The sequence below is a fragment of the Falco cherrug genome, chromosome 12 (genome assembly GCF_023634085.1).
Source record: "Falco cherrug isolate bFalChe1 chromosome 12, bFalChe1.pri, whole genome shotgun sequence".
Classification (NCBI taxonomy): Eukaryota; Metazoa; Chordata; class Aves; order Falconiformes; family Falconidae; genus Falco; species Falco cherrug.
The window spans coordinates 1,402,756-1,419,488 of record NC_073708.1 but is presented as its reverse complement, the minus strand read 5'-3'; the positions used below and the strand labels follow the sequence as shown (position 1 = coordinate 1,419,488).

General features: G+C 35.6%; 1 protein-coding gene across 5 annotated transcripts in view; it reads right to left on the bottom strand.

The window, feature by feature from the left end:
• The window catches only part of DENND1B (DENN domain containing 1B), a 166,643-nt gene that overhangs the window by 26,427 nt on the left and 123,483 nt on the right, over positions 1 to 16,733 (bottom strand). For all 5 annotated transcript variants that reach the window (XM_055724383.1, XM_055724382.1, XM_055724380.1 and 2 more), the window contains 4 exons: positions 12,234 to 12,335; positions 6,044 to 6,134; positions 2,035 to 2,075; positions 1,137 to 1,205 (listed from right to left, as the gene is read on the bottom strand). In XM_055724383.1, the coding sequence (XP_055580358.1) occupies positions 1,137 to 1,205; positions 2,035 to 2,075; positions 6,044 to 6,134; positions 12,234 to 12,335 (303 nt within the window). The remainder of the gene's footprint in view (positions 1 to 1,136; positions 1,206 to 2,034; positions 2,076 to 6,043; positions 6,135 to 12,233; positions 12,336 to 16,733) is intronic.

The window sequence follows — 16,733 nt, the reverse complement described above, 5'->3', positions numbered from 1 at the left end:
AGTGCAAACTGAAGAAGAACAATTTGCAGATAACCTGTTAATAAACCATTTTTAAAATTATAAATGAGCCCATGAATATGAAGTATATTTATTTTATTTACCTGTTTTTCTCCATGACTGCTGAGTTTTTCAACTGATGTAAAATTAAAAATTCTGTTTTAAAATTTTATTTAAAATACACTTGCTTAGACTGATGTCCCGATTTATTCAGGACTAGTTATTATGCATCCAACTAGTGAAACATTTGGAAAAGCAAAAAGGAAGCCAAAAGTCTTTTCCCATATATTAAAAATGCAACCTTAAAATACTTCCTGCTTCATTAAAATACTTCCTGCTTCACTACACCACTGCCATTTTTCCATACTGCATAATACCATATAATTTCACATGCTTTATTGGTCAGGCAGCCTTTGAAAAGAAGATCTCTTAAGCTCAAAAGTATAAGCCTTAAATTCAGTTCAGTGTGAGCATTCTAGTATCTTCCTGATAAGAGCAGATGATAGAAAAGACTGGCTGCACCCATTACTGATGCTTTACCACGTTTTCAACAGTGCAGCACTTAGTGCCAAAGTGACTGGGAGCCAGGGCTCCATTTGTCCAGCACAAACCCTGGCTCTTCTGAACAGAGCGCTCTACATCACGCTAACACGATATACTATGTAACTGCATACTGTAACACTATATTTATATTTCACATTAACGTAACATTTACAAAATGTTTTATGCTCACATTAACTTTGCAATGCCTGTGTTGTGTTACGGGACCTTAGTGTAAATGAGAATTTCTGTTTTCAGAGTCCATATTTTAATTGTGTTGTCACCAATCAGGAAGAGTTTAGAGCTGTGTATCAAATATTTAAATGATATTTAAATAAGCTTCTAGTATGTATGATGCCTGAAACAAAACCAGTACAGTGATGCTTTGAAAATGTCTATTGTTATGTGCAGGCTATCTGGAAGACAGAAACAACTCTAAAATCTGAGTGCTATATGAGGAAACAAAGCTAAAAACTTTCTGCAGGCTGACTGTATTGTGCAATACATTTATCAAATGCTTAGGCTTTAAAGTATTCAGGAAGAAGGAGAGGTTGTAGGAAGTTGCAGTATTTTTATTTATTTGAAATAAATGATCTTACAAATTTATATGCGGTTTTCACAGCCGGAGTAGCTTTGGTCATTGCTGTGTTGATTAGCGCACCACCTTTCTGAAATACACAAAAAATATATTTTAGTAACATTTTAACCCAAGCCAAACCTTAAGACAAGAGCAAGGGAAAATAAAGAGTGTGCTGTAAAGAAATAACAATCTTCCTTTAAAATTGGTAAGAATAACCACAGCTGTGTTTCCTCCCCAACCTCCTGTCTGCAGCTACACAAGGGTTACAGTACATCATTATCAGAGCTGACACATTTATCAATGCATTCTAACAGAATGATGTATTTTCATTCTTCATTCATTGTTACTGTTTCAAAATCAATTCAGAAGTTACAGCTATTTTTCATGTGTTCCTATCATATTTATTATGCAACTTCAAAATACTTTGACCTGACAGAAAGAACTATCACATTTAAATCACACAAGAATTCTCTTAATCTAAAATAATATATTGTATTAATCCTGTGGAATAACAAGGTTATACCAAGGGTCTTCTGCCAGCCAGACTGCACAAATCCATATCCACAAAACTGCAATTTACTAGAAGCGATAAACTTCCTATCAAATTGTACTGTCACACCTAATTCACAGTTATGGAATGTAACATGGTACAGAAAGCGGTGAAATCCCTGACTATACAGACAGAAAAACCTTGCGTGTTTTGGCATTTGTTTTGTGTATGAGACTACTTCTTTCTACATATTAAAGAAAAATTCCACAAAATTATTGCATATACCATAGACATGTTATTTATTATAGAATATACTTACATTTTCCTTGCAAGCGAGTGAACTTTTACCATTACATATATACGTAAGGAAAAGGACAAAGATTTAAAGAACAGCATGGCCAGTATAATTACTTAACCAAGTTTATACCTTCACTGTATGCATCCACTGCTGGTAAGATCTTGAATTTCCTGAAATATAAATGTAAGATGTAACACAATCAAACAAATGTTCAACATTTTAAATGCTTCAACCCTCTTCACAATCTGCATAAAAAATTCCCTTAGAGGATTATTCATTAATTTCATTCCTCCCAGACAGACAAGGAATGTGAAGATAAGAATATGTGTACACTAACAAAAAAATCTAGGTATCTCTTCTTTCACATTTTCTGTTTTCTTCGTAAAAGCATAGCTTTTCACCACACAAAGTTTTTAATTCTAACTGAGGTAGAAAGATAAATTAAAACTACAATAAGGTAACATACAGATACAAAGTCTAAAAAGAAAACCACCAGCTCAAAGGAAAGAATAATATATAATGAACTGCAATCAAGCGTAATGATCCCACTGGGCAAACTTCCAAGTCCAAAAATGACACGGATTGCATCCCAAGGAAAAACAACTGGAGAAAAGTGTAAGGATTATGGCACAACTATATACTCCTATATATATATACAACTATAGCTATTAACTGTAATCCTAACTGTATCTACCTTCTGTCCAAAGGAAAACCTCTAAAATGTAAGTGAGAGTGTCTTCTGGGTTCTGTAGGAGTACCGAGGACTACCGCGCCACTAAGCTTGCCACAGACAGGATTAAATTCTACCAAGCCGCTGATGAAAAGAAGAATACTATTTCCCAAAGGTGCTTCAGCTGAACACCAAAGATTGAGTCTCTGACCCCTGAGAAAGTTTGAGTACATCAGTCACTTGAATACTCCTGTACTGTGAGTTGCTACTAACCCTAGACTAGACATTCACGTTGATAAGAACACTGAAGTTCAAAACAGAAAGTTTATCCATTTTGGAAGGACTATACTGGTACATCCTTGACATTACAGACTTTTAATAGGAGTTCTCAAAAATGCTTAAGCTTTGCAATAATCAATTAACTAAGGCCTGGGTAGAATTATTGCATTGGCTAATGGAAAGCCAAAATATTCTCCTAGGACATGGCTGAGAACTAACTGGATCATTGTTAAAAGGTATTCCCAAGTTTCTCAATGAGGTGAAAAACCTAAGCTGTTTATACTCACATCAGGCACTTTCACTCATTTCATTAAGTTCTTCACAAGCAATTTTGAGAGCCAAACTCTCAGGAATGCTGGCACAAGTGAAAGCAATGCTCACTTAGAAAGGAGAGATCCTGATGATCTTTATGATCCTATCTCCAGTAAGAACATCAAAGAGCAACCTAAAGCAAAAATTACTCATTTTTCACTTCCTCAGTCTGGTTCCCTGGAACTACCAAAGAAGGCAGCACAGAAATAATATGTAGTAAGGTGAAATTTAACCACTGCTAGTGTGTTAATGACATCTCAATGAACCATAAGTGCCTTCTCTAACACAACATTTCGTAAGTTCAAATTCTATTTTCAACAACGTTCGTGTATCATCTGGCTTGTGGTATCCTGAGAGTGACCCTTCCCACATCTGAGCTTTCTCTGCCACAGCCTATGACTTAAGCAATTTCTAAAGACAGTAAATGAGATCTCAGAAAACCACCAAAAAGTTTTGTCTTTCTATCAACCAAAACAACCAAAAACTGTTGTCTTGCTGTGTACAGAGACTTTAGGGAAAGCAATGAAGAAAACAGATAAATACTCATCTACAGAAAAGGCCACTATACACTACCCTCAGCTAGAGCCGAACCTCCTGAAACTCTAGTGCTGACACCTTAAACTAAATTATTATTAAAGGAGGTTCAAAAGTTATCACTTTTCCAGTTTTCCTCATAACCACCACTGATAATAGACCAACTCAAAAAAATCGACTGCTGTAGTAAAATTCATGTGATTCCAAATTACTTTACGTATATATTCTACAAGAAAACCAAGTGCTAAGGCCAAATAGTGTATTGAAAGTTACATGAAATTCTTGCAAACCAATACCTCCACAGAGTGATACATGTAACAGAAAATCAAATTTTAAGTATAAAGTGCAAACTGTAATGAAGATGGCTGATATTTCTTTCCACATATAGTCAACAGAGAACTAAGTTTTGACCACATTACTGGATGGAAAAAAAAATCATACAAAAATTGCAATCTAAGTTCTATTCTCCAATTTCCAGTTGAATTTTCTGCACTGGTTTAGTAACACATATGTGGAAAAAATGCAAATTAGAAGAGATTACTTAAAGAAACACTTCCCATTTGGTTCAGTAATTTTTAAACTATACTCTCTATAGCTAAGAATATGTTCACCTGTCCTTTTAACAGCTCGTAGCTTACACTAACTTTCTGTGACTTTTCTGAAGGCTGGGTTTCACCTGCTTCTTTACAACCTTGGGCTTCCTGATAAAGTTGATGGGAGTTAACTCTGCAAAGAGATCACAGTTCTACCCCATTAGTGTCACAAAATGTCACCTTCAATTCTATACATATTGTTAGCCCTGCACTTCATAACGATAATGAGACAGCAGTTATGTAAATACTGAATATGTGCCCTAAGCAATTTGTCCACAGCCTGGCAATATACAGCTGTCTGACTTGAAAAGCACACACGCAGCGCAATCGAATGGAGAACTACTAGCGAGGCTGAGCATTCCCCCCTGAGCCGAGGCAGGTGAGATGTGGTGCACAGGCTGCCAGAGCGCAGCCGAGAAACAAGCTTTATCTCACTTCCATTGCAGTTTTATTGCAGCCTCTTGACCCCCTAACTGCAGTCAGCAAACGAACTCTGAATACTGACACCACCTATCTGAATAATGGATGCTCAATGCCTACAATCTGTTTACAGAGCAGCGTAAGTTACCTAAAAGGCAGCAAAGAAGTAAATCTCTGTATAACTAACCACATTGGAATCAAGAAAAAACACCCACAAATTATGTGCTAGATCACAGCACAAGACATAGAGGGCAGGAGACAGCAATGAAACTCTTGAACAAAAGGGTTTATGTACTCCAAGTATAAAAAACTATTTTGCAAAGGTGACAATGGCTCTGCAGCACTTGATGATTTTCTGTGGGGGCCAAGTCCTCTCCTCCACACATGCCCACTTCAGGACTGTCTTGCAAAGGAAGACCATCTAAAGTTATCCTACAGCAACTCAGTGGATTTGCTCAGATCACGTAACCCCCATTTACTGCAGAAGCTGCTACACTACTTTCAAGACCGACCATAACATAGTATTTGTGCTGTGTCATGCATATTTTGATCCAGTATTTTGTCAGCATCTGTAATATGTCAAATAACAACAGAGCTGTAACTAAATGTTTCAGTGGAAATCATTCAATAAACCTGTATTAATCAGGAATGGATTCAGCATTCCCTGTTCTATATGGGTTATCTTTGTAAGCCAGCTAAGGCCAAAAGCATTATAACAACCATCAGTGAACGTAACTGAGGGAAACAACACAAGGAATCATATTTTTGGTTTATGAAGAAGGTAAACTTCCATTTCACCTTCTCAGATTATATATAAACGTTAAAAAACTCCTCTCTTTTTTAGTGTAACAAATTTGCTGGAGAAAGCAAATTTCTCTAAAAATTCCAAAAATCACTCTGATTTCTGCACTGCAGGAAAAAAGTAGAAGTGTTTATGAAAAACATAACTATCCAGAAAAAGTTCAGCAGCACAAATTTCAAAATTATTTTTAAAATACAGTTTACACACAATGCATCATATTATATAAATGTGCAGTTAAAAATGTAAATAATATAGCAATATTTCATCACATACTGAAATCCAAGTATTCTTTTACTGGATTAAACCAACATATCTTCATCGAATGTACTGATATGACTAGATACATAATAGGGTGTGTCCCAGCAGTGACTTATTAAAGGCTAAAACCTTTCCAAAAATTAATGGAAACAATAAAGCAGTAACAAGATTAATGACTTTTAAAATTTACAGGACATCACGAGGACATCATCATGTTGAACAGCTCCCGGAGAAGAAGCGTCAATGAGTACACTTAAATTAATTCTGTACCTCCACAAAAGCCTCCTGCTGTGATTTCTTCTTCAAACACATCAGAGAATCCTCTTCCTGCATTTAATTTTGATAGCCGACCATCAATAAACTGGGGAGAAAAAAAGTAAAGAAAGTCATACTTTGTTGTCCTTTCTATTGCTTTACAGTGTTACAGTTTTACGTGTGTACATTATAATGTGTGTGTTCAAGACAACATACAGCTTCAGGATAATACACTGTTTTTCGATGGATTTTGCAAGAGCAGTTGCAACTATGAGCAGCAGAAATGTCAGAGTATTTTATATAGATCAAGTAAATTATCTGTATTACTTTGTTTACAAATTTTTGTTCAGAAATATTTTAAATGGTTTTCAAGCTTTTCTTGCTTTTCTAATGGCATGAAAATATATTATTTCCTTAAAAATGGTAACTTTGGATTTGTCATCACATAAAGGTCACTGAGACGTTCCCTGACATTCTGTTGTGAAGTTGTAAGTTTACTTCGTATCATCAACAACAAAATTAACCTAACCTCCCCGTGGTATCTCTTTCTGGGTACATGCATCAATGTGTCCAAAGCAGAACTTGCTGTACACAAAAAGAATCTTTAGAGCAACTAGAAATATTTCACCACACCCAGTTCAAAGAAATAACAGGCTACCACTTCTACCTAAGGTCCGTTAAAAGCATATGTGTCCCACATGAAAAAGGACCCTGTAAGGTCAGTAGGGGGGGCAGAAATTGTAGAAGCATCCAGTGAAACACAAAGGAAGGCTGTGCTTGGCTTCAGAAACAGCGGAGGCAGCAGGCTGGATCGGACCGGCGTGCACAAGCTGACTCGAAGGACATTTCATTTAACTGTAGAGAAATGTGACACACAGTCCCAAAGCAATGTGAAGCATAATGCCAAGGCAGACCCCTAAGACCCTCTCCACACAAGCGAGCACAGTTCAGGGTTCACACCACTGTATTTTTATGCCCTAACACATCTGCTTGCCCTATTTTTTTTTTTTTTTTAACCGCTAATACTTATTTAGGTGCATCCACAGATGCATATTGCAACAGTTGTCCTTACCCAGAGGTTACAGCTGCATGAACACGTGGATTTGCATCTACATATAAGTGTATACACAAAGACCAAAATTATGCAAATACATCAGAAAAAGCCAAAATAAGATAATTAACAATTAAACCTCTCAGAAGGAATGAACCTCTAGTTTTCAAGAATTACTGGGCTTCACAGTAGTACAATGAGCACATTCTTAAAGGTTTAAAATTCTTTCAAGAAGCAACTCCTCCCTTTTTTGTTTTGAAAAGGCTAACTCAAGTCTCAGTGATAAAGTGAGAAAGCATTTTTCTAATTATACACAGTTCATCTCCTAGCAAGAATTATGAGTTATTCACTGGTACAAAACAGTACATAGGAACTAACCAAAATTAATTATTTGGCTATATCATATTTTACCACAGATTATCCAAACAGTGTCAGTGACAATCTGATGCTTGTCCACGAACAGACTAGTGCCATAAAACAAATCACTTTCTCAGAGTACAAAAATTCCAGCAGCAAGAATAAGGCAAGCACAAAGATAACCATTTCTTCTTCTTGTCTAAATTCCTTTTCATTTTTCCATTTTACTCCAAGCTGGCTTTTTTCCAAATAGGTTGGTTCATGGTCAGACCACTATGGGATCACTGAATTATTTCACAGTAAGAAAGAGAGATAAGAGCATCTTTAGCTAGTGCTGTGAGGGAAAAAGAAAAAAAAAACAAAAACAACAAAACAACACTCCCCACCTCCCCAGCCTTTGAACTGTAAGACATTATCTCTTTGGGGAAAGTTATGAATTCATTCCATACCATAAACTAACATAAGATTTATGGACATACTCATCATTTGGTAAAATCCTGTCAACAGAAGGCTGGGGCACTGACTGAATTTTAGAGGATCACTCCAACTGCGTACTTAATGTAAATACTGACAAGCACAACTGCTGGAAAAAAGATATCAGAGACATTATTTAAAGGAAACGATAAGTGTTAGTAGTGGTAGTAGTAGCTATTACTTTTGAGTAACTTACCGTTAATGGTTGCACTTACATTGCTACATGGAAAGAATAGTGCGTGGAATTACACACACACTTCATAGTTTTTTCCTCCTGTTTTTCAAACTCATACTCTCTCCAAGCGCCTGGCCCTGCTGCTTCAAGAACTGCATTCGCTTTGAGATCCAAAGAGCCCCTGGCTGACTACTGCTTTCAATGGAAAACCAGCCATTCCAGCGCTACTCCGGGATTTTAAGCTGACTAGAGACATAACTACAATAATCCTTAAGTAATTTTGAATTCTGAAAATGAAATATAGATCATATCCACTGTGCAAGATCTTGTTGCACAGGTGATAAGTGTGGGGGGTGGGAGAGGAGAGATGATGTTTGTTAGCTAAACCCAATCATTTACTTAGGTAGGAGCAAAAATTTCACGTCAATTCACCCATTATTAAAAACAAAAAGTTGATAGAAGCAAAGAACACATAAATGTGATTTCCACACAATAATAACACTTGCAAGAAGAAAGCTCAACTCAAAGCTTGTAAATGAAATTTGAAATTACTGCTAATTTTCAAAGACTTATGATTCTTCTAATCCTAATTCTACATTCACTACTTATTTTTCTACTTCAAACTTTCTACCATTTCAGGAACAAATCCCAATAAATGTTGCAGATTACATTACTTAGACAATTACATTTATTTAATGAGATTGTCCAGCATTAGGCTTCTTGCTAGTTCGAAGACTGAATGAGTATTTTCCCTGGACACTCATCAAAACTATTTGACATGTAAGACGTAATTATTAATTGCTAATGTTTGCAACTTCAAGTAAAGATTACCTACCTTCCATGTTACCCTAATTAAAGGGAAGCCTTTCTAAGGCTCAGAAAAAACTAACAAATAGATAGCATACATAATAGTACAAATATCAAAGATGTAGAAAAAAGAACACTGAGAAAAGAAGTAACATAAGTATGTAGTTTAAAAGAACCAACATTTAATCAAAGTGAAACTGTCATATACATAGTATTTAATATATAAATAATAGTTATTTTATTTTTAAGGAAGTATTTTATACGATTAAGTATCCTAATAGTTTAGGAATAATGGTAACCAGGGTTTTTTAAATTAAATCTATTCAGGGCAGAAGACAGCTTTAGAAAACTGCAAAATTGCAGTTAGAAAAAAGCAAATTGCAGCAAATTGAACTTCACATGTCCCTATAGTTGTGATCTGTATCAGGGTATTTACCATAAATCACTTCTATGAATTCCTGGAAAACGTATGTTTTGCATAAACAGTTTGGTGTATTCTGTTTCAGAGCAACATAAACAGTCCTTTCCACTTCCAAAAATGTGAAGTCATCAACATGATGTAAAAGACATCTCTGTAATTTGTAAGTCCAAGAAAATGGTTTGAGGATAAAAGATTATCTAGGCATTGTCCCTGCCAAAAATATCCTATCTCAATTCTCATTAAAGACAATGATGATGAATAAGAGAACAAAAATACAAGTGTTCATGAAAATGAGATACAGAAATAGACATTATAATACCTGAGGAATAAAACTCAAGTAAAAAAAAAAACAATCAGATTCACCTCTGCTACACAATTCTAAGGAAAACAGCATATACATCTGGAAGTAAAAAAATATTTATGAGTCCATCAAGGTAAAGGAAACACAGCTGAAGTGCTTAGAAAAAGTTAAAAAAAAATGTTGCAGTAAGTGCTGGTCTGTCAGTTTGCCCTTAATTCGATGAGGCTTACAAATACATTTTGGAGGGAAGAAATGGCAAATGAGTAAATGGGAAGATGTAACGTATGCACTATCAAAGCACTGATTCTCAGATTCTTTAACAATTAATTTGCTAGATAAGGGAAATGTGATTTCTCTATACCACAGAAAAGCCTCTTGCATTGCCTCAGAATACTAGTTTAGATGAGATAAAAGCAAACTACTCGAACAGAACACTGGAACTTTTGGCTGGATGAGGACTGGTCTGAAAAGGAGATAACAACTTGGAAGGAAAAATGTTAGGCTGGAAGCGTCACTGGGATGGTGTTTAAGGGCAAGTGTTGGGACTGATCCTAGTTACGGGTTAGTTAATGGTTTTGGTACAAAAGACTGGCATGTGCTAATAGATTTGGGGATATTATTAATAGAAAGTACATCAAAATGCAATACAAATTAAAAACAGATGATGATGAAAATTAAAATAATCTGAATTGGAGTAAAACAAATAATTAATTCTATTATTTATCCCAACAGTGATTTCCTGGTACTTTGATGAAAAGATACTATAACTTCCAAAATTTAAGTGGTTAAATTGGAGGAATGAACATGTTTTAATGTAGAAGAGAGGGGGAAAAGATTAAAAACCTACAAAGAAAAAAGAACAGAAGAAGAATTTTTTAAAATGGCACAAATAAAGCTTACTTGACAGTTTTGACAAAAAGGGCGCATTTCAAGTACCTATTTTCTATTTGGTCTAGGTTTGAGGCTGCTCCTAAGAAATATTTTCTGCTTAAAAGATTTTTCAGAACAATAAAATTCAGTGTAGACTTTTTGACCACAAACAACTTTGAAAACAGCTCATTTGTCAGTGGGAAAAACTGGAGAAGATGCAGCTGGTTTGAGGATTAGCTTGAAAAAGTAGGAGTAACCTTTGCAACAGAAACCAGAGGAATAAAAAAACCCTACTGCTACTATTAAACCACACACATCATAAAAATTACTATTTTCTAATCCTCTAAAATACATTATTTCTTTTAGTTGAAATAAAATTCAAACAATCTATAAACAAACTGTAAACTGATTCTGTTTAATTAACGTTACAGTAAGTACAGAGCCACACTGACAAGCCCATTCATTGCAGTGGAGTTAAACCTTTTTCTTACAGCTGAAGATCTCACTTAGTAGGAGGAGTGTGGCATCATTTTAGAAACACTGCTTGTAGGCAGCTTCCTATTCAGAAAGTTTCATGCCAGCTTATTGCACTGAGATATGCAAAATGTAAACAACACTGTTTACTCATTACTTCATTTCAATCATATGCGCTGGATACTTCAAAAGGTTTCACCTTTCTTCTTTATTATTTTACATTTGTATTTACATGTCATCATTGTATAAAACAAAACACAGCAAAACTAAAGGAACCCAATTCTATGATCAGTGTTTCCTTAACTTTCATGCAATTAGGAGAAACATATTTTCACAGGACTTCTACAAGCTATCATCCTTGTATAAATCTTTAGACACTAGCCTCTGAATTAACACCAAATGTTTTTTTGAAAATTAGAAGATTCTACATATAATTAATCTCCCTTATCTATCACAGTAGTGGTTCTTCAAAGAAGTCCACCAGATAAATATAAATTCCCATGCCTCAATCATTCCAGATATTTGCAGGCAAATATATACTTTTATGAGTCTTCTTATTTCATTGAGATTTTCCTTGATTTTCCTAAAAATCTAGTAATAAGTTTCTTAACACCCTTTTGATGCAATGGGGTCATGTGATGAAAAGGCAGAAAAAAAGTTATAGAATAAAATCAAAGAAAAAATCCATTTCAAAGACTGTAATAAAACTATTGCTGAGCTGTGCCAGACTTTAGACAATTTGTTCTCTATTAGTTCAAAATCTGCATTAACAGATCAGCTAGAATATTCTTCAGGCCACCCCTATGGCTCGGGTTCAGAACATTCTCTGTGTGCATACTTCAAAAAGCCTAACAATGAGAACTGCAATTACAGTATGAATCCAGTTTTTAAATAAAACGCCATTGAAGTCCAATTTAAGTAAGCATTATGTTGTTTAGGTTCTTTGGTCATGAGCCAAGAGAGCTGAAAATGAAGTTCAAAAATCAAGCTGGGGGATCCATGATTTTTCTTGTTTAGATGAGTTGCTGACTGGCTCTGAAGAGATGCCGCAACTGGCTCTGCACCCTGGGGTTATTTTTTTGTTGTTTCCCCCCCCGCCACTCTTTTTAACTATAACTGAAGATTTAAAAATACACAAAACTGGGATAACTGACTGTACACAAAGTATTTGTACTTTTATTTGATCCCAGAGTTTCATAAGCTGACAAAATGTATTTAAATAGGGATACATTTGAAAAGAAAATCATTAAGCACGTCTCATTTACCCTCTCATACCTGTTTGAACAGTTGAAGATTAACAGCAGTTTCCAGGAATTGCTTAGTAGTACTGGAACGATGTTTCACAAAACTATCCTCACAGAAAGTTATAGGCTCTCCCTAAAAAAATTAAACAGGAGAAGTTAGATGGTAACTAGAGCATACAAATATGCTGATTTATTTTAAAAATCTCTGTTACAAATTTACATCTTAATAGTCAGTACTTACAAAATTCCCTTTCAAGCAATCTTAATAAATATGCATCCAATTAAACAGCCAATTAGACAACAACAAAAAAAGCTCAAAATCTTCATAAAGTATTTAAATAGTTCTCAAAATACATGTTGCAATTGAACGTCTGGTTTATGAAGTCAACTCTACAAAATACTCATTGCAAGGAAAAAGTGGTTCACATTTGGTTCATGTTACCTTTATGGCACTCTTAATTAAAAATTTCAAGGAAGCAGTACAAATTTTGAGGAACAGCAGGTCCACCGCTTCAAATAATTGAATGTGCATTATTGTTCAGCACTACTCTGCATGCCAAACCAGCGATACTAGTAAACCAAAACTCTAATTCAGTCCAAAAATATGTATCTGCACCAAATTATTTTTATATTTATTCTACCGAAACATGAGCAGATCAATAAATATACTGCTGATTTAACGGGAAAATGTTGAAATACACGTCTGTTTTATTTTTACACAAAACGAAAGCTACAGATTTTTTTGAACACTGTTACGGAGGAAGTCTGAACAGATGACATTAACATTTAATACAATAAAATGTATTTCCCCAACATGAGAAAAGCACATCACCTATAACTACCAAAAACCCTACACCAAAACACTTTGATGATGAAAGAAGATAAACAAATATTCATTGAAAATGACGTTTGTTGAAAAACTTATTACTGAAAGCAGCACTCATTTTAAAAATAAAAGATGCAGTAAGATCATCTATAAACAAGCAAATTGACTCCTATGTTATTCCTTAATTTCATTTAAAATTTGCTATCTTCAGTGTGCACAGACCAGTGGACATTGCTGATGAGTATTCTCTCAAATTCTGTCATCTTGCCAACACTTTGTGATAAATAGGTGAAACTGTTCAGTGTAACGGGGTAAACAATAGGTACATTACAAAGGTTGCGCAGGGATCAGGGTACGGGAACTGATTGCATCATAAAGCCAAAAGGTGCCTCCCCCAAGTTTATAAACCCAAAATAACTACCAGGTTAGAAACAATTACCAAAGGTCTCAATGACAGACAATTTGGAATCCAATAAAATGCCACACTTAAATCTACCCTAGAATGTTTTACTACCCAAAAGCTACACGTACAGTGCAGTCCCAGAACAGAAGACACTTCAGCCATTCAAAAGATCAAAGACAACTGTTATACCAATCTTCACAATAGCTTCGTTAGCCACTTTAAAGACAAATTTATTCATGCCTTCCGCTCCTCACCCTGTTTAAGCGCATATGCTCCTCCACACGTGTTCCTCCCATTCTGGCTTTCTGTGCAGCTATGCGCTTCCAGAGCATCACAAAGTGCTTTCTGCATGTCACCTAAGTGAGTCTGGTGGAGTAGATCTAAATCCTTTTCAACTGCTCTTTACTTCTTCCACTGCTTTTAAATGGTTCAAATATGATCCAAGGAAATGTTGCAGTAAAACCAAGGTAACGTCATTTTAAAATCCTATTCTTAAGTTATCAAAAGTTTCCCTCCTTTTAAGTCTCTTTTAAGAGGTCCAATCCCACTCAGCAAAGTACTTAAGTTCATGTTTAACTTGTTTTTAAGTTTTTACATCCTTTCTTCTTTATGGAACTTCTGATTTTAGAAAAGAATTCTCACTGCAGTAGCTAGGAGCTATATGTCTGCCTACCGCAACCCTTCACAGGGCAGCTGGAACCCTGCGGTACGCGAAGCCACCTTGGTACCGTATGCAGTGCCGTGTTGATCAAGCCTCCAGGAGAAGCACCCAAGTTACTGCACCTGCTGCTCATCCCGAGATAACCGGTGGACACAGTCCACATGGAAGACATGTGGGACCTGGCAGACAGCTCAGAATGTTTGTGGTACCTCAGACAGCAGCGCCTCCCTGACCCATGCTGCCTTAGCTATCCTAGAGCTCCCAAAGGCTCTTGTCTGAACGTGATGAACCGAAGCTACTTAGCAAATCAAAGTGCGTCAAACCAAATGGAACAGTCTCCAGTGAGACATGGGGGTACAAGAGAAATTAACTCCAGCCAAAACCAGCACACTGAGGGCAAGCTCTTCTCAGTTCTGTCATTCTTCCAGAAAATGTCAAGGCAGCAAATTATAACAACCCCTTTTATTATATATACACACACACACATATATATACACACACATGCATATAATACATTTTTTTAAATATATGTATATATTTTTTGTTGTTACTACACAACAAAATGATTTCTGGAAATACAGAGGCTTTGTGGGAGTACAGAATGGACTAGATGATGGCACATGACATGCTATGAAACATTAAATTTAGGATCAAAGAGAGAAAATTGTATTTTCAAAATATACTATTTAGAAAAATAAAAACTAAGCTATGCCTCCACTACCACTTTCCCAATTGTCTTGGGAAAGATGAAAAATGAGAGGTAATTTCCCGGCAGACGAGAAAACAGGCATGCTTGCTCTCCCTTCCGCATCAGCCTGGGAAGAGAGCAGTCAGATAGTTTTACTTGATGGCACTTCTGCCTGTAACAGAACGCCAGGAAATGGTAGTTCAACACACATTTTTAGCACATGGCTGTAATATTTTCCCAAATGCTTTCCTCTAATCACTGGATGCTTCAGATACTAAGTAAGCACTCATGCATTGGTGCATCTGTTCCCTTATCAGCACGGTTTAGAGACAGAATAACTGAAGCTATTCCTTAGCTGAAAATTTATTTAGATCTATACAGAGTTCACATCCAAAAGTCACCTCTGTTATTTGAACCACTGAGAGCAACGTTGCTTTAAAAATCTGAGGAGGTTTAAAGCTCCTACCTGTTCAGCACATGAAAATGAGAAAAATCTGTTGAAACCTGTGGAAATTCCACACTGAAGTTTTCTCAGGGTATCTGCTCTGACTTTACTGAAATTACATTAAATAATACACTTAACTCCTAGCTCTTTCATTTGTTCAAGGCTCTGAACAACAAAATTGTTTTCCAAATAAAACTTCTACAAATCTTCAAAATTACTACTGTAAACACAAAGCCTTTTGAAGTGCTATCTAAAAAATAAATTACTGGATCAATAGAAACAAAAATATCTCTAGAAGTTTTCGTACATAAAGCCTGTTACATTCTCATTTCTGCAAATACAACCAGGTACCTTTAGAAAGTGAGTTTTGGAGGAATGCTCCGCTGATATTTAACTACTAGACCATCAAATGGCACCTGTTGTATTGATCTACAATGTACTTTCAAAACAAGTTCGATCAAAACCCAGTGGGGACTCTATACTGAAGAGGAGACAGCTAATACCCAGACCAAACAACCTATGCCCAAACATTCTATCTGGCCTTTTAACAACAGTTGCTACAGAATTTTCTTCCTCTTTCATGGCTTGCCACACACAGCAGGAATTTCTTACTCTAAACTACATTCACATTTTAAGCAAGCTATTTATACAGGCCTCAATGGAATATAAAAACAGTGAGCTAAAGCAGCGTGAACATTTTAAAAAGAAAAAAAATCTCAATTAGAAGGTATGTTTGTGCTTTCTAAATCTAGTGATATTTAACTTGAACAAGAAGCACAAACACTTTAATTCTTTATTTCAGAAAACATTCATATTGCTCTAGCAGGAGATGACTCATACCAACTATTTGTACTATTACTATAATTAATAACATTTCATACGGTAGCTCTCACTTATCACATGAGGAATGACACGTAGGTAGGTATAGCCATAGCTTCTTTGGTCTTGTATAATTTACTTTTTTTTAAAAAAAACAACAAAATTCTAAACACCATTTTGGTCTTGATATTAAAATTCTTCTGCTTAAAAATCAAGAATGCCCAGGCTGAAATTTCATCTGTTGTCCTGACATTCAGAGATAAAGGCCAGGGAATAACTGAATGACCTGATTCTACTCAGGAAGGTGCTATTTAAAATGACAAATGAATTTCTGTAAAATTTGCAAGTTTCTTGCAATCCACCCAAAGATTCAGATGCGCTGATATTTCTTACAGTCAGAATTAAACCCTACAACAACTCCTATTAATACAACATCTATACTCAATAAAGGACTACTACGGTCCTTAAGACAAATTAAACAATATGGTTTTCACCATGGAAACAAATTTCTTATGGAAGTCATAATAAATAGTCTTAACAAATATTACACAGGGTAGTTCCGGATTAAAACACAAATGATGTTCTGGCATTTCATTACTCCTTCTCTGTTTCTGTAATCTCCTGTAATTTTTAGGGGCAAAAGGTAAACAAGTCAATGCCCTTTTCAAGAGATACCTGTCCCCAAAAGG